The 22097-nt window shown below is 48.7% G+C and overlaps 1 protein-coding gene across 2 annotated transcripts; it reads right to left on the minus strand.

Annotated features, from left to right (window-relative positions):
- Positions 1–512: 512 nt before the first annotated feature.
- On the minus strand, positions 513–9976 carry RELA (RELA proto-oncogene, NF-kB subunit). Of its 2 annotated transcripts, XM_059932013.1 has the most exons (11): positions 9649–9976; positions 9041–9067; positions 8787–8938; positions 8499–8647; positions 7519–7610; positions 7031–7162; positions 6063–6167; positions 5632–5844; positions 2903–2983; positions 2742–2816; positions 513–1947 (listed from the first exon to the last, which is right to left on the minus strand). In XM_059932013.1, exons 1-11 carry the CDS (start codon positions 9653–9655, stop codon positions 1325–1327), a joined length of 1656 nt encoding a protein of 551 aa, XP_059787996.1. In that variant the 5' UTR covers positions 9656–9976; the 3' UTR covers positions 513–1324. The 2 variants fall into 2 exon arrangements, with proteins under 2 accessions (XP_059787996.1, XP_059787997.1); XM_059932014.1 differs by lacking the exons at positions 7519–7610; positions 8787–8938; positions 9041–9067; positions 9649–9976 and having other exon boundaries at positions 8499–8544.
- Between the last annotated feature and the right edge of the window lie 12121 nt (positions 9977–22097).

Consider the following 22097-nt stretch of genomic DNA (forward strand, 5'->3'; position numbering starts at 1 on the left):
CTCCCAGGGCAGGGTATCAAAGCATAGGCCTTTACCTGGCACCTCCCCTTCCCCAACAGATGTAAACACTCCCTCATCCATTTAAGGGATGAACTCCGAACCTCTTAGCCCCGCGTTCTTGATCTTTCACAGACTGGCCCCATCGAACCTTTCAACGTCTCTCTTACCCCGCTCACCTACAAACGCTGGCTAGTCCCTCTGCGAAATCCACCCTCCTCTGTTGATGTAAGACCTGAAGCTAGTGTGGCCTCTGTGAAACCCTTCCTGAAAATGCTCCATCCCCACAGCTACTGGGCCCTACCGGGTTCTCACTAGGCTGGGACCTCCCCCAACTCCCACCCCCTTAGCCGCCTGCTTTCATCCACCGGCTGGTATCTAGGCGTTTCCACAGGCAACCTCAGACTGCAAGCTCCCGGATAGCAATGTATTCATCCAACTCTGCGTCACCAACGTCCAGCCTGAAATGACCAGCAAAGAGTGTGCTGAGTGTTTGCTGAAAGAAGGCAAATCTCTGGCCAGCTTGGCAACAAATTTATTAGTTCAGAGTAGAAAAAGCAACAGTCTAAATGCTTTGATTCTTCACTAAAAACTGAGCCTTTTGACTGGAGAGCAGCCAGCCTGCTCTCCCCATGACCCTCCAAACAACTCGCCCTACTACTAAGGCACTTGAGAAAAGGGGGAACAGAGCAGTCTCAGAGAGAACCTCCCTGGATCCTGGAGAGGGCCAGTGCTATCCCACCAGTTCCCTTCAACCACAACCCAGCAAGGAAAGAGCTGGCAGAGCCCTCTGCAGGGTAGGAAGGCCAGCCCCTCAAATGCTGGTGGTTAGGCACAAAGAATGCCAGCACCACACAGTGGCTGGTAACAGGGGCATTATTTTGGCTCAAGGTGTAAATGAACCCACGATTTGAGGAAGACACTTGGTAATAAGGCTTTGTGGCCTCAAAGGCCATAGCTCCCGCCTGTCCCTCTCTCTAGGAGAGTACTAGAAGCTGGAGGGTGGGGTTGAGGGACCCCAGAATTCCCTATAGAGACTGGAGCTGAGTATCAGGATAAGGGAAGGAAGAGTTTGAGTTTTCCCAGCTCTCCCCTTTCCAGAGAAGTTAATGCTTCTGCTTAAGCACCTCCAAAAAGAGAGAGAGAGATAGATACTGCCAATAGAAGAATAAAATGCACCCCCCCCTCCTCAGGAAGACATCACCCAAAAAAGTAGGGGGCAGCTGGAGAACACCCCCCCCCCCCCCCCAGAATCCGTAAGTGCTTGCTTTGGGAGGGCTTCCATCCCTTGCAACCCAGTGCTCTGGGCAGGGCAGGTCCCTGCCCTTTAGGAGCTGATCTGACTCAGAAGGGCTGAGAAGTCCATGTCCGCAATGGAGGAGAAGTCTTCATCCCCTGAGAGGAGGCCGTTGGTGAGGCCAGAGGCTCCCAGGGGAGTGGGAGCTGGGTCAGGGGGCCTCTGGGACCCTGTCACCAGACGAGTTATAGCCTCAGGGTACTCCATCAGCATGGGCTCAGCTGTATGGGGGGCCATGGGTACACCCTGGTTCAGCAGCTGCTGAAACTCAGAGTTGTCGACGGATGCCAGGTCTGTGAACACGGCTGGATCTGTGTTATTGCCAAGCAGGGCCCCCAGGTCTTCATCAGCATCAAACTGCAGCTGCAGCAGGGCCTCTGTCAGTGTCCCTTCCCCAGCTGGGTTGGTCTTGGGGGCAGGTTGGGTCACAGCCTGAGCAAGGCCTGGGGCTAGGACTGGGCCAGGGGCTGGGGCCTGGGCCAGGGCTGATGCCATGGCTGGGGCAGGGGCTGGGGCCTGGGCCAGGACTGGGGCAGGGGCCGGTGCCAAGGCCGAGGTCTGGCTTGGGATCTGCCCAGAAGGAAAGACCATGGGGGAGAACTCCTCAAAGTTGATGGTGCTGAGAGATGGTGTAAAGGGATAGGGCTGGGGAGCTGGAAAGAGAAAGAGAGAGGCAGGGGTCAGAGAAAGCCTCAGAGGCCCACCCCATCCTCTGGGCCCCAGCTGCTGTCAAGACTGCTTAGGATCAGTCCTTCTCTGTGGCGTCACGGCCAGCACCCTAGCAACCTCCTCTTAATCCGATCTGACCTCGCCTGTAAGGTCCAGTTCTAGCCTCAACTCCTTGGAGCCTTCCCTGTCTACCCTAGCCCACAAAACTCTCACAGCCTTTCAGAGGAAGGGACGCTTTCAGAGCTGGTGAAACCTTATCTTACAGCTGCAAGACCAAGCCCTAAGCGGGCCTGGGCCCAAGCAACACCCAGTAAGCAGGGGGTCGTCATTCTTCTTTGAGCCACACAGCAGCACATTCAGTTTGCTGTTTTGCTACTTTAGAGGTGATTTTTTTTGTTGCCCCACTTCAATGGAGAGCTGAGGGCAGAGACTGTGCATTTTTGAAACTTCTGTATCTCAAGGTCTCCAGAGTGGGGTTTAACTGGCATAGGGGTTCTCATCCCCAAGAGGTTGCTGGCTCCTGGGTCACACCTCCAGAGCCTCTGATTCCACAGGTCTGTTAGGGGCCCAGGAATCTGCATCTTCACCGCTTCCCTGATGGCTGTGACACAGGCAACTAGGCCTCAGGCCCTGAGAAACAGGAGCCCAACAGAGAGCAGGCTTCAGACGTCTGCTGCTGAGACTGACTGCTCGTCTCCCTCCCAGAATGGGTCTAAACCACGCGCTGAACAGATCTGAGCCTATAGTTCTGGTGGGGCAACCTTAAGGAAATCCTTACCTGGCTTGGGGATGGAAGCTGAGCTGCGGGAAGGCACAGCGATGCGCCGGGTCGGAGGCCGGTGGTCGGTGGGTCCTGTGAGGCAAAGGCTGGGTCAGTTCTTGGCGCCCAAGGTCCCCCTTCCCCCGCCTTCTCTCTAATTCTCCCACTGCCCCTCTTACCATTGAAAGGACTCTTTTTCATGATGCTCTTAAAGGTCTCATATGTCCTTTTGCGTTTCTCCTCAATCCGGTGACGATCATCTGGGAAAGTAATGGAGAAAAGCGGGTCTTACTCTCCCCAGCTGGACCCCCAAAGCTCTCAAAGGACCCTTGGGAGGTAGGTGACGGGACAAACTTCCCTAAGACCCTTTCTCCAAACCTTCTCAGCCAATGAGAAGAGCTGTGTGACTCTGTGACACTCAACAATTATAAGAATGGGGACTTCCCTGGCGGCGCAGTGGTTAAGACTCTGCCTGCCAATGCAGGGAACACAGGTTTGATCCCTGGTCCGGGAAGATCCCACGTGCCGCGGAGCAACTAAGCCCGTGTGCCACAACTACTGAGCCTGCGCTCTAGAGCCCGTGAGCCACAACTACTGAACCCGTGTGCCACAACTACTGAAGCCGGCGTGCCTAGAGCCCGTGCTCCGCAACGAGAGAAGCCACCGCGGTGAGAAGCCCGCGCACCGCAATGAAGAGTAGCCCCTGCTCGCTGCAACTAGAGAAAGCCCGCGCGCAGCAATGAAGACCCAACACCGCCAAAACAAAACAATTATAAGAATGCCATGGCTTTGTGAGAAGACCTCTGTTAGCTGAATCTGCCCTCTGAAGGCCACACAGGTACTCCCAGGTCAGGGGCACAGCTGACATCCCTGTTCCCCTCCAGCCTTGATCAGGCCTGGCACTGTGCCCTCTGCTCTCTGGGGCAGCCCAGGCACGACAGACCAGCTTCAGACTTCAACAGACTCTTAATCTTCTCTCTGATGGTTTCAGAGTTCAGTCTGGAGCTTTCAGAACTTTCTGACTACTGCTGCACTTGGCTATCCCCAAAGGACTCGACGGCAACAGTCCAAAGCCAACCTCACCATCTCACCTCAAACACCTGGTTCTGGTTCTTTCTCCTTCTGTGTTCCCTCCCTACCTCTCTGCCCTGTCCCCAAACCTTGGACACATCCTCAGCATCTTGCTCTTTCTCACTCCCTACCATTCACCCCCTGGACACATATTTAACGAGCACCTACTGCGTGCCAGGCTCCATCTGAGCCACTGGGACATGGCCCTGAGGAAGCGGACAAGGTTCCGGCTCCCAAAAGTTGACATCCTAATGACAGAGGGGCGAAGACACAACCACATACAAGTGATAGGAGCTCTGAGGGAGAGGCACAGGGTGATGTACCACCACCAGAAGATCAAGGAATCTAGTTTAGAGGTGTCCGGGGAAGCATTGGTGTGAGCCCATCACGTGAAGATCTGGGGGCCAAGCATTCCAAGCAGAGGCAACAGCTAGAACACAGGTCCTGAGGGGGACTGGGCTTGGTGTGTGTTGTACACAAAGGGCCCGTGGGGCTGAGGGTCCCCGAGGAGGCCGGCAGTAGGTGAGATCGTCTCGCTTTGCATTCCCTCTGTAAGGTTCATATGGTAACTTCTCTCCCAGGATGACCAAAACATCTTCCAAAATGGCCTCCCCACCCCGAGTCTCCCCATCTCAGATCCTCTGCACGCTGCTGCCAAAGCGAGCTCCAGATCTGCTCATGTCACTTCTCTGCTCAGAAACCTTTGGTGGCTCCCCACTGCCTTAGGATGCGACCGTGGATGAATGCCTAGAGTCCAACCTTCAAGGCCCTTCTGGGGCTTCCCTGGCGATCCAGTGGTTAAGACTCTGCACCTCCACTGCAGGGGGCGAGGGTTCGATCCCTGGTCGGGGAACTAAGATCCCACATGCCACGTGGCGCAGCCAAAACCAAAACAAAACAAAGCAAACAAAGCAAACCAGCCCTCCTGCCGGGGCCTGCTCACCACCAACATCAGCTCCCACCACAAAGCTGTCCCCAAACGTGCTGCGCCGTGTGCTCTCCAACACCCGTGCCCTTCCAGGTGCTGCTCCACCTGCCTAGAAAATGCACTTCTGGGTCTTTCTCCAACTTAAATGCCAACTCCTCCACGCAGCCGGCTCCAGCTCCCACGGTATTTTGCACACACCTCCATTTCGCACGTTACTCTGTGACTTAAGGCTCTGTTTTGCATGTGTGTCTTCCTCATGTGACTGAGCTTCCAAAGAGCAGGGAACATGTCTTATTCATCTTTGTATTCAGATGACCTGGCACAGGCCCTGGCACCAAGTGGACACTCAGTGATTATCTGTGGAATGAACTGATGGCCGTTTTGGGGGTTGCTTTCTACACTCTATTCGACAGTTCCCAGGGCAGGAAACACTCTCAGGCTGGATGACGGACTCTGAATAAAGGATCACTCTGGCTGTTCCTATTTGATCAGATGCCCGAAAGCCTTGACCAAACCATGGCTGTGTGGTAGTCTTAAGAGAGATCCGGTGTGGCAACAGGATCCTGGAGCCAGATGGCCTGGGTTCAAATGAGGTCTGGGTCTGCCGACTCACTGAGTATGTGACCTCAGGCAGGTTAGATGCTCACTCCCACCTCAAAAGGTTCATTAGAGAATAAAATCAGGTAATTCGCTGATATGCCTGGAATAGGGCCATGCCTGTAATAAGAGCTCAGTAAGTCTTGGGTATCGTTACTATTAAATGAGGCAAGAAGGATAATCTGATTACTGTGTAAATCCCCGCCCGACTCCAGCTTCTGACCCTCACCTACAGCTGCCACATCCAGGCCTGGCCTCACTCCCACTGGCTGGGGCCCAACAGCCCTGCTGCTACCCTCCCCAGCTGGGTACCTGTGTCTGGCAAGTACTGGAATTCCATGGGCTCGCTGAGCTCCCGATCGGAAGGCCGCCGCAGCTGCATGGAGACGCGCACGGGGGCCTGCAGGCCGGGGTCCGCGTAGGGGGGCGTCCGGAACACAATGGCCACTTGCCGGTGCACATCAGCTTGTGAAAAAGAGCCTCGGGCCTCCCAGCCTGGTCCCGTGAAATACACCTCGATATCCTCTGCCAGAGATGGGGCGGCTTCGTGGGTCACTGTGCTCAGCTCACCCAGCCTGACGCCCCCTACAATTGCTGCTACTTATCTCTGGACATACATCACCCTACTGTCCCCAAGGTGTTGGGGGAGTGTCTACACCAGTTCCCTGACACTCACCATGTCTGCTCAGCCCTGCCCTTCACCTCCTGATCCAAAGAGTACAGCCCTCCTCCCGGGTATGTACCTTTCTGCACCTTGTCACACAGCAGGAAGATCTCATCCCCCCCAAGGCAGCTCCCAGAGTTCCGATTCACTCGGCAGATCTTGAGCTCGGCAGTGTTGGGGGCGCCTGAGGGTGTGGGAATAAGGAAGGAAGCCCTGAACCACCAGAGGTCTCCTGGGCTGACCTGCAGGAAATGCAAGGCTCCTGCCCAGCCCAGAGTCAAGGCTGTCTATAGAGCTTGCTGACTGTACCTCTGCAGCCAAGGTTCGACCATTCCCATTGGCTCCTCACCCCAACCAATTCGGCAACTATTTATCTACTAGCACCTACTCTGTCCCCAGCTCTGTTCTAGGCCTGAAGAATATAACCACGCACAAAACCTAAACATCTCTGCCCTCACGGAGCTTACAGTCCAATGGGAACCAACGTGATCACAACTCCTCTTTCTCCACCTGACCCAAGTAGTCTTCAAGGCCCATTCATACCCGCCTTGGCAATGAACCCTTCCCTCCTGACCCCCCCGGTTCATCCTGGTTTCCGGGCCTCGGGGCTCCAAAGGCCTTTTATTTTCACTCATCCTGCTGGCTACTTAATTAAAGACTGCAGTTGATCAATGTCGGCCCAATCATCTGTGAACTTCCTGTGAGCTTTCATCATTGAATTATTACTCTCTAACATTATCTCATTTCTGGGAGTTCATTTCCTGGAGTCATTAGTACAGTTCTGGGCATACCACCCTCTCATCACGTATTGGAAATGCCTGTCTCCCATCTGACTCCCTGCCAGCCTGGAAGCTGTACCTCGAGGGCAGCTCTGGGTCTTCTTTGCCTCGTCTCCCCGGCCAGCACAGTGCTGGGCACAGAGGAGACGACGAATACGCTGGATGACCGGACGAAGCCAGAGCAACTTTTGCAGGCCCCCGTGCCCGCCCCCACTTCCTCCTCACAGGTCCACCCCTCCTCCCTGCCTGCAGTTCCCTGGTCACTCACGGTTGTCAAAGATGGGATGAGAGAGGACAGGCGACAGGCGTAGGGGCCTGCCTGCCGGGTCCTGCACTGTCACCTGGAAGCAGAGCCGGACGGCATTCAGGTCGTAGTCCCCACGCTGCTCTTCTATGGGAACTGCCAGAAAAACAGATGGTCAGGCGCTCCTGGGCGGGGGAGGGAGCAGGACATGTGTGTGTGCAGGGGTGAGCTCTGGGTTGGGAGGGCTGTTTGAGGGCATGTGAAATGGTAGGAGCCCTAGAAGAGGAGGAAGAGAAGGTTCTAGACCCATCACTGTCTCCATCTGTGACCCTGGACGCCACGTTCCCTATGTCCCCTCTCCGGGTCTCTTTTCCCAACGGTAAACAGCAAGATTCCATCTGTACTGTGGGTCTTGGCCAGCGAGGGACAGATGAGGGGAAGGTGGCCTCAGGGGGCGACAGAGGCTGGAGGTGCTCCAGGCAGGCCCAGGCCTTTGCCGCCGCCGCCCTCACCTTGGAAGGGGTTGTTGTTGGTCTGGATGCGCTGACTGATGGCCTGCTCCAGGTCCCGCTTCTTTACACACTGGATCCCCAGGTTCTGGAAGCTGAGGCCCCCCCGGGCATCAGTCCCACTGTCTCCAGAAGAGCATGGGCCCTCCTGCCTTGCCCACTCTGCCCGTTCTCCCCCACCCACTCGCCAGGTGAGCACTTCGTGCTTAAGCCCCTTGAATGGTCCCCAACCATGCCACCGTGAAAGCCACTCCTTACTCTGGCTGACAAGGCCCTGTGCCCTGGCACCTGGCCCCAGCTGCAGTCCCTGCCGGCTCCCTACCCTCTGCCACAGGGGCTTCTTTCCCTTCTCCAAACACATGAAGCTCATTCCCACTTCAAAGGCTTTTGCACCTGTTCATTCTGCTGGGCGTCTTCCTTCGGTGCTTCTCTGCTTTCCCACATTTAGGTCTTACCTGCGAGAGGCCCTTCTGACCTCCCAATCCAAAGGAATGGGACCAGCTCCTTCGCCTCCCCCACCTCGGACTCTTCTTCCAAACTATTACTGCTTTATTTTCATCACTGAAATGATGACTCCCTAACAGTATCTTGTTTAGTTATTTGTATATTTATTTATGGCCTGCCTCTGTCAACTAGTATGTAAGCTTCAGGGGAGACCGGTGGTTCAGTGGTTTTCTTTCCCACTACGAGAGATGTGACACTGAGGGACTCGCCCTTCCAGCCACAGGGGTTAGGGGTTCAGAGGTGAGTAGGGACCCATTCCTTTTCCATGGAGCTCACAAGGAGCTCCTCTCCGCTTGAGAGAGGAGACACAGACAATTTCAAGACAAAGGAATCTGCTTGCAGAGCTGGGGACAGAGCAAGGAGTGAGGAATTCTGCCCTCCCTCCAGAAAGGAGTAACACTGTAACAGTTAGCTACACAGCTGCCCCGCCTCTCCGCCCTCCATCTCACCACCACCCCTGCCACCCATGACGAGCTCACCTGTGGATGCAGCGGTCCGGGCAGAGCTCAGCCTCATAGAAGCCATCCCGGCAGTCTTTCCCCACAAGCTCATGGGGGTGAGGCCGGTGAGGGGGGTCCTTGGTCACCAGGGAGATGCGGACTGTCCCTGGCCCCGTGTAGCCATTGATCTGTCCAAAGTACAGAGAGAACCCTAGAGGCTCAGAAATTCCAGACCCACCTCCCACCTCCCAGACACAGACTGTGTGGGCCTGAATGCAACTCCCTCCCATACTGACTCTGCGTCCCCCACCCGGGCGCTGTGCTGACCTTGATGGTGGGGTGGGTCTTGGTGGTATCTGTGCTTCTCTCGCCTGGGATACTGCCTGCTGAGCGGCCCTCGCACTTGTAGCGAAAGCGCATGCCCCGCTGCTTGGGCTGCTCGATGATCTCCACGTAGGGGCCGGAGGCCTGGGCCGGCTCTGTGGGGGACACGCGGGCCAGCCCCCATCAGATGGCTGACCCCATTGCCCCTGACCCTGGGGAGCTCGTCCCAACCCACTGAGAAAGGATGGCCCACTTACCCGTGGGGAAGATGAGGGGGAAGAGGTCTGAAAGGAGAGGGAGACAAGGGTCAGCACAAGCCCACATCCTGTCCTCACCAGGGAAGGCCTGCTTCCCCACAGCGAGGAGATGGAGGCAGGCCCCTTCCCAGGGACACGGAGTCGGGGCCTGCCACCTGGAACCTGCAGGGAAACTAAGGGGCAGGGGTAAAGGAGCCAGAAGCACCTGCTTCCTGAGGGAAGCCGGGGATGGGGGCCTCCCTCCACCAGGGGAAACTGAGTCAGGGTCTTTTCTATTTTCATAAGTTAAATCAAGGGAGGGCACCCTCACCCCCATCCCGAGAGGAAACTGAGTCAGATACAGTCCCCCCTAACGAGGAAACTAAGTCGGAACTGCCCCCCCGGACCCCGGGGGGAAACTGAGTCAACGCCCCCCCCACACCCCACACCCAGAGGGGAAACTGAGTCAGACCCCCGAACGCCCGCCCCGCCCCGCGCCACCATCCGGCCGGCCGCTCCCCGCGCAGCGCCCATCGGCGTAGGAAGGGTCGGAGGGCGACGCAGGGGCTCCGGCCGCGGTCCCGGCGGCCACAGCGCCGCCACCCCGCGGGGTCAGAGGTCGCCCTCACCGTCCATGGCCGGGGTCCCGGGGGCGGGGCCGGGGTCGCAGCTGGGCCCGCGGCGCGCGCTACAGCAGAGCCATTCGCCAGAGGCGGAAATGCGCTGCGCGCGCCCGCCGCCGCGTCACTGCCGGGAATCCGACCGCGCCTGCGCGCTGGGTCGCCGCCGTCGCCGCCGCCGCCGCCCCTCGCGGGGGTTAGGGGCGAGTGAGCGCCGCGCGGAGGACCGGGAGGCCGTGCGTGCCAGCGCTGTTGGGGACCCGGAGCCAGTGCGCGCTGCGCGGGGCACCGAGAGGCTGCTCGCCTGGGGGCCGCTCCCGGGGCTGGCGGGGCGGCTCGGCTCGTTCCCGAGTTTGGGCCCCGCCTGGAGGGCGGGGCCGGCGATTACTCACAATGTTTTTAGGGGATTTCGGGGCCCCCTTCCTCCGATCCGAGGAGTTTGGTGATGTCACCCTGAGCCGGGTCTGGAGCAAAGCCAGGGCTGCTGGGCTTCGACCGCCCGCCCTGCGCAGGGAAGGGCTCGGGCCTGCTTTGCCCTCAAAGGCCAGGTGGCTGAACTCCTCACGGTTTCCTAGTCGATAAAAGGGCTGGTCGTTCTCGGTGGTTGTTGCCGCAGAAGCACTTTTTAATTTCCCGTCCTCCCCAATCTGGCTGCAACGAGGGGAAAGGGAAGTGCCCGGACCTCTCCACCTGGCAGTGCTTGGATCGTGGGCTTCGCGGAGCCTGCTGCACACTAGGGTGGTCCGAGGCTCCGCGCCGCGTCCGCTCCCACAGGCGAACCGGGCCCAGGCTCATCTGTTTAAGATCATCCACACTGCCGGCCCTCGGGGGCAATGGGAGGGCAGGGGGCGCCCAGAGGTAAATCTCTGGAGCCTCGTCTCTGCAACCTGCCGCCTCTGTTTTAGAAGGTCCGGGACCCCCAGGGGCCGCTTGAACCCGCAGGGTCACATCCCCCGCCTGTCTCCCCACGGCTTCCTCCTGGGGTCCAGCCGTCTCCCAAAGCATTTCCACTAATTAAACGTCCTGTAACTCCTCGCCAGGGGTGCAGCGGTCCGGGCAGAGCTCAGCCTCCCCCAAGGCCAAGCCCAAGGCACGTTCGAGCGGGTGAGGGTGGGCCTGGAGCACCGCGGCCCCCCCAACCCCAAGGCAGCTTCCTCATCCCAGAATGAGGCTGCTCCATGGCAGGCGGCAGAGTCTTCCCCAGATGGAGGAAGCCGTTTTATTTCCTCTAAGTTCGTTCTAAATTAGGGAATCATGTGGGAATTGGAAAAGATTGGAAATTCTGACTTTCTTTCCCAGGCTCTAAAAAAACAGGAAGAGAAAAGTGAAAACAGTTACCACCCCTCCCACTCATTTCAGTTTCTCATGTGGCTGCCCGGATTAGAAAAGTCACCTTGCTTTTTATGAGGAGGCAGACGTCAGGACGACAGAATGGATTAATTATTTTATTTATTTATTTATTCATTCATTCATTCATTCATTCATTCATTCATTTATTTATGGCTGCGCTGGGTCTTCCGTTGCTGCGCGGGCTTTCTCTAGTTGCGGCGAGCAGGGACTACTCTTTGTTGCGGTGCTCAGGCTTCTCATTGCAGTGGCTTCTCTTGTTGCAGAGCACAGGCTCTAGGTGCGAGGCTTCAGTAGTTGCAGCACTTGGGCTCAGTAGTTGTGGCTCTTGGGCTCCAGAGCGCAGGCTCAGTAGTTGTGGCACACGGGCTGAGTTGCTCCAGGGCATGTGGGATCTTCCCGGACGAGGGCTCGAACCCTTGTCCCCTGCATTGGCGGGTGGATTCTTAACCACTGTGCCACCAGGGAAGCCCTATAACCTTTGATTAATGACACACAGTGATCATTGATGCTGGCATGATCCTCTTTTAAAAATTTATACATGTATAACTTTTAACTTTTAAATTAATATGTTGAATTCCAGTGTACCCACTGCAAAACTCAAGAGGCTGGATAGAACACCAACAGGACTTAACATCTACCCACGTGCTCCTCACCTGTTCATCCGCTCCTTATCCCCGTGTCTAGGGTGCCATCATCCAGAATTCTGTATTTGTTATTCCTTTGATTTTTCTAAAGAAAAAAATTTTTTAAGAAAAAAATTGTACTCACGTATACATGCCTACACAATATCATGTTTGGTTTTGCTTAGTTTTGAACTTCCATGAAGAGAGTATCATGTTATTTGTTGTCCTTTGTTATTTGCATATTTCATTCAACACCTTACTAATATTTGTCTGTTTCATAGTTCAGTTTTTTACTGCTGTATACTATTCTGTAAATGTACCACAGTTTTTTATTTATTCATTCTGAGGATGGCCATTTGGGTTTCCAGTTTGTTGCTATTATAAACAGTGTTGTTAAGAACATTCCTGTGAATGTCTCCTGTTACACATGTATCCAGAATTTTCTTGGGTATATACCTAAAAATGATTTTTTTAGAGTATAGAATTTCTCTTTATCAGTTTTCAGAATAATGCCTTGGTTCTTTAACATCCTCTAAAATTGATTAGTAAGCATTTAAAAAATATCTTAATGAATGCATGGATTTAAACATATTTGATGTGCTTTAATCTATTACAATTTTTATTGAACTTCAAATTGTTCCATCTTTGGCCAGAATATATAAATAATTCCTAAAACTCAACAACCAAAAAAACCAAACAACCCAATTTAAAAAATGAGCAATGGGACTTCCCTGGTGACACAGTGGTTAAGAATCCGCCTGCCAATGCAGGGGACACGGGCTTGAGCCCTGGCCCGGGAAGATCCCACATGCCTCGGAGCAACTAAGCCTGCGCACCACAGCTACTGAGTCTGTCTGCACTCTAGAGCCAGCGAGCCACAACTACTGAAGCCCCCACGCCTAGAGCCCCTGGTCTGCAACAAGAGAAGCCACTGCAATGAGAAGCCCGCCCACCACAACGAAGAGTAGCCCCTGCTCGCCGCAACTAGAGAAAGCCCCAGTGCAGCAACGAACACTCAATGCAGCCAAAATAAATAAATAAATAAATAAATTTATAAAAATAAAAAATGAACAATGGACTTGAATGGACATTTCTTCAAAGAAGATATAAAATGGCAATAAGCATGTGAAAAGATGCTCAACATAATAGCTATCAGGGAAATGCAAAGAAAAGTCACGCTGAAATCCTACTTCATGGCTATTATCAGAAAAACAAAACAAGTGTTGGCGACGATGTGGAGAAAGTGGTTTCTTTGTACATCACTGATGGGAACGAAAAATGGTGCAGCTGCTGTGGAAAAGAGTAATCCTCAAGAAATTAAACAGAATTATCATGTGATCCAGCAATTCCACTTCTGGGTATATATACAAAACAATTGAAAGGAGGAACTCAATCAGATATCTGTACACCAATGTTCATAGCAGCATTATTCACAATAGCCAAAAGGTAGAAGCAACCCAGATGTCCTTGGACAGATGAACAGATAAACAAAATGTGGTATATACATACAGTGGCATATCATTCAGCCTTAAAAAAGAATGAACAGCAGAAATTAACACAACATTGTTAGTGAATATACTTAGTGCCACTGAACTGTACACTTAATCATGGTTAAAATGGTAAATTTTATATTACGTATATTTTACTACAATAAAAAAAAAATCTCATCTCTCAGTGATACCAGACAATTACTCATTTGGTCTGTCTCATACTATACACAAAACACTCAGAATAATGATACCAACTCTACCACCAATAATGTGATTAAATACAGGGTATATTTTTGCAGTTCTTGTGCTTAGGTTACATTCAGTTTTGGTTTTGTTTTTGGTTTCGTTTTGTTTGTTGTTTTTTGTTTGTTTGTTTGTTTTGGTACATATCTATTACCAAGTTAAGGACGCTCCTTTCTAGTTCTAGTTTACTGCATTTATGATAAATGGGTGTTAATTTTTTTTTTTTTTTTGGCTGCACCGTGAGGCTTGCGGGATCTTATTTCCACTACCAGGGATTGAACCTGGCCCCAACGGTGGAAGAGCTGAGTCCCAACCACTGGCCTGCCAGGGAGTTCCCTGGGTGTTGATTTTTTATCAAATGCTTTTCCTGTATTTATGGAGAAGATTCTTCTCATTTATCTGTTAATGCCGAGTATGACATAGATTTCCTAATAGTAAATCATCCTCTATTCTTGGGATAAACCTAACTTGGTCACAGTGTGTTACATCGTAGAATTTGATTCACTGATATTTTAGGAGGAAATTTTACAACTGTATTTGTAAATAAAATGGCTGTAGTTTTCCTTTTCTTCCCCCCACCGGCCTTGCCTAATTTTGGTATCAAAGTTGTACCAGCCTCATAGAATGACTTGAGGAAAAATCCCCCCTTTTCTATTCCCCAGAAGAGTCTATGTAAATTTGGAATGATATATTACTTGCAAGATTGGTAAAACTCACCAGTAAAATTGACTGTGGCTGTTGTTTTCTCTGCAGAAAGATTTTATTTTATTTATTTATTTTAACCTTTCATTATGAACATTTTCAGACACACTCAACATTAGAGAGAATGGTGTAATTAACCCCCATATAGCCATCCTTCAGCTTATGTAGGTTATCAGCTTTGCTATTTTTGTTTCATCTCTCTCCCCTTTTTTGGGGGGTGGGAGAGTATTTTAAAACAATCATTATATTGACTCATAAATACAGAATTACGTATATCTCCACATAAGGATTTCTTTAAAAAATAACTTCTTTGTGGGAAAATTTTAAACTACTATTTCAGTTTCTTTAATATATAGGAATATTTCGTATTTATAGGACTATTCCACTTTTCTGGAGTTAATTTTGAAAAGTTGTGTTTTTCTTGGAATTTATTTTACCTAAGTTTTCAAATCTATTGGCATGAGGTTGATGACAGTTTTCTTATCTTTTTCATATGTGCTGTAACTATAGTTACGTGTCACTTTTCATTCATTATGCTATTTATTTGTACTTTCTATTTCTCTGTAGAAGTCTTACCAGAGGTTTTTCGAGAATCTTTTCATACGCTTATTTGCTATCCATATATCTTATCTAGTGAAGCATTATTCAAATGTTTGCCTTTTTAAAAAAATTGGGTTATACATGGTTTTCTGTATTGTAAATACAAGTTTTTGAATTACATGTGGTTTTCTATATTCTAAATACAAGTCCTTTGTTGAATGGATGCTTTGCAAATATTTTCTCCCAGTCTGTGTCTTGCCTTTTCATTTTCAAAATAGTATTATTTGCAGAATAAAACATTTTTATTTTGCTGAAGTCCATTTTTTTTTCTTTTGTACTTCTTGCCTTTTGTGTCATGTTTAAGAAATCCTAGCCCATCTAGAGATGAATGGATAAAGAAGATGTGACATATAATGGAATATTACTCAGCCATAAAAAGGAATGAAATCTTACTATTTGCAACAACATGGAGGGACCTGGAGGGTATTATGCTTAGCGAAATAGGTCAGACAAAGACAAGTACTGTATGTTTTCACTTATATGTAGAATCTAAAAAATAGAACAAATGAATAAATATGACAAAACAGAAACAGATTTATAGATACAGAGAACAAACCCAGTGGCTACTAGAGGGGAGAGGGGTGGGAAGAGGGTCAAAATAGGTGAAGGGGATTAAGAAGTACAAACTGGCAGTTATAAAATAAATAAGACACAAGGATGTAATGTACAGTGCAGAAAATAGTCAATATTTTATAATAACTTTGTATAATGTGTATTCTATAAAAATATCAAATCACTATGTTGTACACCTGAAACTAATATAATATTGTATGCAAATACACTTCAATAATTTTTTTTTTAAATTTTTTTAATAATTTTTTTTAAAAAAGAAAGAAATCTTTGTCAAACCCAAGGCCACTATGATTTTCTCCAATTTTTTTTTTCTAGAAGCTTTACAATTTTAGCTCTTACATTTAGGTCTATCCATTTCATTTTATTTTTTATTTTTTGGCTACCCTGCACAGCATGTGGCATCTTAGTTCCACCAACAGGGATGGAACCCACGCCCCCTGTTTTGGAAGTGCAGAGTCTTAACCAATGGACCGCCAGGGAAGTCCCTTTTTTTTTTTTTTTTATAATCCATTTCGAGTTAACTTCTGTACATGGTATGAAGTATGGGCATGCTTCTTTCTTTTTCTTTTTCTTTTTTTCCCTGTTTTTCATACAGTTATTGAATTGTTTCAACACCATTTGTTGAAAAAATTATCCTTTCTCCATTGAATTACTTTGACACCTTAGTTGAAAACCAACTGACCATATATGCATGGGTATACTTCTGGACTCTATTCTGTTGCATGTATCTATATGTTTATCTTTACGCCAATATCACAAAGTCTCAATTACTGTAACACTAAAATATATCTTGAAATCAGGTACTGTAATCCTTCAACTTTCCTCTTCTTTTTTTTTTCAATCCTTTCCATTTTCTTATAAATGTTAAGATACAGCTTGTTAATTTCTACAATTGGGGGAGCATTGACATCTTAATATCAAGTCTCTCCGTCCATGATCTCAGGTATATCTCTACCCTTATTTAGGTTTTCTTTAATTTCTTTATGCATTTTGTTTTGTAGTTTTCAGTGTATAGGTCTTACACATCTTTTGTCAAATTTATCCCTAAGTATTCAATATTTTTGGTATTTTAAATGTTCTTAAATTTTAAATTTATGATTGTTGCTAGTATATAGAAATATAATTTATTGTTGAACATTGCATCCTGCAACCTTGCCAAACTCCCGTTTTAGTTCTTGTAGCTTTTTTTTTTTTTTGGAGTGGAGGGTAAATTTCTTAGGATTTTCTACATAGATGATCATGTTGTTTATAATAAAGGCAGCTTTGCTTTTTGCTTTCCAATTCAGATAGCTGGATACCTTTTAACTTCTTTTCTTTTTTCTTTTTTTCTTACTTTATTGCACTGGCTGGAACTTCCAGTACGAGTCTGATTTAAAGTGGTAGCAATGGCCATCCTCACCTTTTTTCCAGATCTTAGGAGGAAAGCATTCTCTTTCACTATTAGTATCATGTTTGCTGCAGGTTTTTCTCTAGATGCCTTTAATCAGGTTGAAGAAGTTCCTTTCTATTCCTACTTTTCTGAGAGTTTTTATCACGCTGATCAAATTTTTTAAAATTTATTTTATTTATTTTTGGCTGCGTTGGGTCTTCGTTGCTGCGCGCAGGCTTTCTCTAGTTGCGGCGAGCGGGGGCTCCTCCGTTGTGGTGCGTGGGCTTCTCATTGCGGTGGCCTCTCTTGTTGCAGAGCACAGGCTCTAGGTGTGCAGGCTTCAGTAGTTGCAGCAGGTGGGCTCAGTAGTTGTGGCGCACGGACTTAGTTGCTCCATGGCATGTGGGATCTTCCCGGACCAGGGCTCGAACCCGTGTTCCCTGCCTAGGCAGGCGGATTCTTAACCACTGTGCCACCAGGGAAGCCCAGGGGTTCTTTATATATTCTGGATATAAGTAGTTTTTCAGGTATTTGTCTTGCAAGTATTTTTTCCTTGTGGTTTATCTAATCATTTTATTAATAAGTCACAGAAAGAACATATGGAAAGCATGGAGGAGAGGTAATATATTAAGAGATAATGGGGGCTTCCCTGGTGGCGGAAGTAACAGAATCTACACTGGCAGAAGTAACAAAATCTGATTATAATGAGGAGGTAGGATTCTGTTTCATAAGGAGGACAGCGGAAATATATCTGGAAATCAAGAGATTCACTGACAATGCCTATTGATAAGTATGTATGGGCAATTGCAGCAGCCACAGGATGACAAGGCTGAGGACTGGGTTAACCCACTGGGCTAACAACCAGGTTCATGGATTGGATGATTCAATATTGTTAAGACATCAGTTCTCCCCAAATTTCTCTATAGATTCAGTGCATTCTCAGTTAAAATACTGGCAGAATCTACAAAAGATTCTACAAGTTGAATCTATAATCAATATATGGAAATGCAAAGGACCTATAATAGACAAAACATCTTTGAAAAAGAACAAAGTTGGAGGAATTACATTACTTGATTTCAAATTTTATTTTAAAGCTATATATTGGAATTTGATTAAAGAAGGGTTTTGTTTTTTTTTTTTGGACTTCCCTGGTAGCGCAGTGGTTAAGAATCTGCCTGCCAAGGCAGGGGACACGGGCTCAGTCCCTGGTCCGGGAAGATCCTACATGCCGCGGAGCAACTAAGCCCATGCGTCACAACTACTGAGCCCGCGTGCCACGACTACTGAAGTTCGCGGACCTAGAGCCCGCATTCCGCAACAAGAGAAGCCACCGCCATAAGAAGCCCGCACACTGCAATGAAGAGTAGCCCCCGCTCGCAGCAACTAGAGAAAGCCCAGGCGCAACAATGAAGACCCAACGCAGCCAAAAATAAAATAAATAAATTTTAAAAATTTTTTTAAAAAGAAGGGTTTTTTTTGAAGGACTTCCTTGATGGTCCAGTGGTTGAGACTCTGAGCTTCCACTGCAGGGGGCGTGGGTTCGATCCCTGGTAGGTGAACTAAGATCCTGTATGCTGCGTGGTTCAGCCAAAAAAAAAAAAAAAAAAAAAGAAGAACAAGAAGGGTTTTTTTGAAGTAAAAAAAAAAAAAAAGCTGCAGTAACCAAGAAAGTGGGATATTAATATAAAAATATAGATAATGATATAAAGATATAGGTAAATGAAGCTAATTAGAGAGACCAGAATGGGATCTACATATACATGGTCAATTGATTTTTGATAAGGGTACCAAGAAAATTCAATGTGGAAAGGTGAATCTTTTCAAAAAATGGTGCTGGAACAATAGGGAGGGAGAAACAAAACTGAATCCTTACCTCACACCATATACCATAAGTGGTTTCTTGTTTCTGCTGATATTCACTCACAGTAGTTTACTTTCATGTGTTTGGTGGTGGTTGTGAGATCAAACAATCCTGGAGGCTTAACTTGGCAAAGCTTCCCTCCATGGAGGGTTTGCTTCTGCTTCTGTTGTTAGTTCAGTGGGGGCGGGAGCCATAGGAGCATTAAGTTCATTTTAGGACTAATTCAGCCTCTCTTGTGGGTTTAGCTCCAAGTGGGAGTCTCAGAATCAGTGTTTTAACCTTGTTCTTGTTCTGAGAATTTTTAAATGTTGGCCTAATGTTAATTATATTTGCTAAATATTTTAAAACTACAACTTTATTGTCATTGTTGATAAAATTTCTGTTTCTACAGATGATTCACTTTGTATTAACACAGATTTTAATAAAAACCGTTTAAATATTGTCTACAAAACAATCTAAATATTTCTTTTGTTTGGATCTGGTTGTTCTAACAGAGAATAAAACTAGTGCCTGAAACTCCCTGCTTAGGTAAAGCACTTAGAACCAAGTTATCTGTCAGTTCTCTGACATGTATGAGAAATCTCTGCACGAGTTATGGACTTAGTATCTGTTTCTATAACTCTCCTAAAATGACACCTTCCTTATCTCTGAATATTGTCCTTCCAGTGATAACTTTAGTGTATGTATCAAAATTCTATCAAACCAGAAGAGTGCACTCGGATATTTAATGAAGGCACTGTCGGACACTTTTCTGGCCGCCCACCAGTTGATTTACTTTACATGTGATCTGTCCTAGTTCACTGGGCCCTGGGCACCAGCTCCCCCCCACCCCACCCCGCCATCTCCAGCACAGTAACAATAGCTAATGTTTGCTGAGCATTGGCTGTGTGCCAGATGTTGAGCTAAATGCTGTATATGGCTGATCCTTTGAATCTAATGCTTACAGCCAGCCTTTGAGGTGAGTGTTGTATCACTAGGATCTCCATATTACAGATTTGGTAATAGGTTCAGAGACATTGGGTAACCTGCCCAAGGTCACACAGCTTAATGGAGGGGCCAGGATTTAAATCCAATTCTGTCTGACTCAAGAGCTGACATCTTGTTGCAAGAACCTACCACAACGTGACTCGGGAGCCAAGTCCTAGATGCAGTGGCTGGAAAGACCCACAGGGGCCCTTCAGTTCTGCCTTGAAGCAAGTCATCTTCCCTTCAGGCCCACCTCTGGCCTCAACGTGGTCATTTCAGGCAACAGTATGCTCACAGCAGCTCTGTTTTTTCAAGGTCCTTTGTGATGTAGGGTCAAAATCCATCTCCCTTTGGTTTCCATGAGATGGTCAGCCATCTGCCCATGAAGCCTTACAGAAGACACCAGGCTGCTCCCCACCCTAGGAAATCCCCTCAGATCTTGACCCAAGCAAGGTATTTACTGTGGACCCACAATGTGCCTGGGACAGAGCAGTGAGAAAGACAAAGTTCTAGCCCTGGTGGAATTGACATTTTAAAGGGAGAAATAAAAAGTTCCATTTTGACAGTGACACACCCACCCACCCACCCCTTCTAGCCTTTCTGGATCATTGCAGATTTCCAGGTTCGAGACCCTTTGGAAATGTGGTCCTAGATGAGGTAGCCACACAAAGGACAGGGCCACGGGGCTGGCTGTGATGATCTAGCATGAGATGCCCTGACTTGGGGCTTGGAGTGGCCATAGGTCCAGGGCAATCCCAGAGCTTCACTCTGTTCAAATCTTGGCAAAGGAGGAAAGAAAATCCTGCTGCTTCACTGCCATTTGCCAAACAAGCAGGCAGCAAGACAGGCTCGATCCACTGCCCTCCCTACCCTCCCCAAACTCCGAGTTCCCCTTTCCCACCCCTGCCAACTGTCTCCTGCACCTGCCCCGCCTTCCCTAGCTAGAGCCCACAGGCACTTGTGACTAAACTCATGTTCTGCCCTTCTCCAGCCCAAAGTGTGCTTGCCTGTTCTCACTGCACTGGCTCCCCCGTCCCCACCCCCAACGTCTCAGTTCCTCCCCCACATTCTGGCCTCTTCTACTTCCAAAATCTCTCTCCAGTCCAGTCATGACCCAAAACCAAGTGTTGGTGCCATTCCCTCGGACTGCACCCTTCCTCCTCATAGCTGTTTGGAATAGGTGAGCACTTAAGAGAGCATCACAGGTCAAACACACACACACACACCCACACATACACTTCCTTTTACCCGGTGACACTCCCTCTCTAGTCACTGACTCAGGACACAGTGGAACAGAAGGAGCCATGGTGCTGGTTACCGGGTCATAAACAATAGATGTGGAAGAACGAATGCTCAGCTATTGAGCCCATCAACTTACCACCCTCCCCAAGGGAGATAATGAAAGGAGAGGAGAAGAGAGGAATAGCAGAGGCTTCAGAAAGGAGCGGAAAAGTTGGGGTGTCCCCAGGAAGAGCCTGTGTCCCAGTTCCCACTGGCCCGCACCCTGGCTGAGGTGTAGAAATGAAAAGAGAACCTTGAGAGATTGGGTTGCTCACAGCCCTGACGCCTGTGCTGTGCTTCTGGGCTGGATAGAGCCAGGGTCAAGGGTGTTCTCAAGGCTGATGGCCGATGGGAGCCCAAGAGTCACTCTGAGGGGCTTCACAGAGTCCCTGGGCATCAGCAGGGATTGGGGCACGGGAAATGGGTTCCCCTGGCCACCAAGAGTTGTGTGATCTTGGCATCAAAAGCTGGTCCTACTGGACCAACTGGAGTGATCCTGCTCTCAGGGTAGTGTGGGCCAAGATGCAATTGAAGGGAACTGGGGTTTCCATAGGTGCCAGCAGGGATTGGATGGCTCCCCCCCCCCCCAGTAATATTATCTGGCCTTTGTGGAGTGCTCACAACATGACCCTTCATATGAATGAGTCTCATTTAAATCTCTCAAAACAGCCCCGTGAGATACTATGATTCCCATTTTACAGATGAGCGAATTGAGGTACAGAGAAGGGAAGATACCCATTCGAGGACACAGTACAGAAGTGGCAGGGTAGGTATTCTCACTTGTTTTTTAAAATCAATTTTATTAAGATATATTTGCCTACAATAAATGCATATGTTTTGAGCGTACAGTTCAATGAGTTTTTTTTTTTTTTTTGGCTGTGCTGCAGGGCTTGAGGGATCTTAGTTCCCTGACCAGGGATCGAACCCAAGCCCTGAGCAGTGAAAGCACTGAGTCCTACTTTAGATTAATGTAGGCTGGTTCTTCAAGTGTGTGGTATGGTGGAGGGCATCCATTTAGTCACTCTAGATTTGTGGTAGTAAGGTCTACTGATAATACTTCTCATTTGGATGTGAATGCTTCTCAGATAATGAAGATTATCAGTATGACTGCTGTTAATGAGATGAATGAACCTATTGACGAAATAGCATTTCATGTTGTGTAGGCGTCTGGATAGTCGGAGTCTTGTCGAGGCATGCCAGATAAGCCTAGGAAATGTTGTGGGAAGAAGGTTAGGTTGACACCCACGAATATAATCACAAAGTGAATTTTTGCTCATGTTGAGTTGAGTGTATATCCTGAGAATAGTGGAAATCAGTGTACAAACCCCCCTATAATAGTGAAAACAGCTCCCATTGAGAGCACGTAGTGAAAGTGTGCGACTACATAGTAGATATCATGA

Source organism: Balaenoptera ricei, chromosome 8 (genome assembly GCF_028023285.1).
Source record: "Balaenoptera ricei isolate mBalRic1 chromosome 8, mBalRic1.hap2, whole genome shotgun sequence".
In the NCBI taxonomy this organism is placed as follows: Eukaryota; Metazoa; Chordata; class Mammalia; order Artiodactyla; family Balaenopteridae; genus Balaenoptera; species Balaenoptera ricei.

What these genes read in the sequence shown, in the direction of transcription:
- RELA (XM_059932013.1), bottom strand. An exon ending in GTGTGACAAGGTGCAGAAAG is followed by an intron (nt 5,845 to 6,062) that starts GTACATACCCGG and finishes CATCTCTGGCAG; the next exon opens with AGGATATCGAGGTGTATTTC. An exon ending in CCAGTACTTGCCAGACACAG is followed by an intron (nt 2,984 to 5,631) that starts GTACCCAGCTGG and finishes TTACTTTCCCAG; the next exon opens with ATGATCGTCACCGGATTGAG.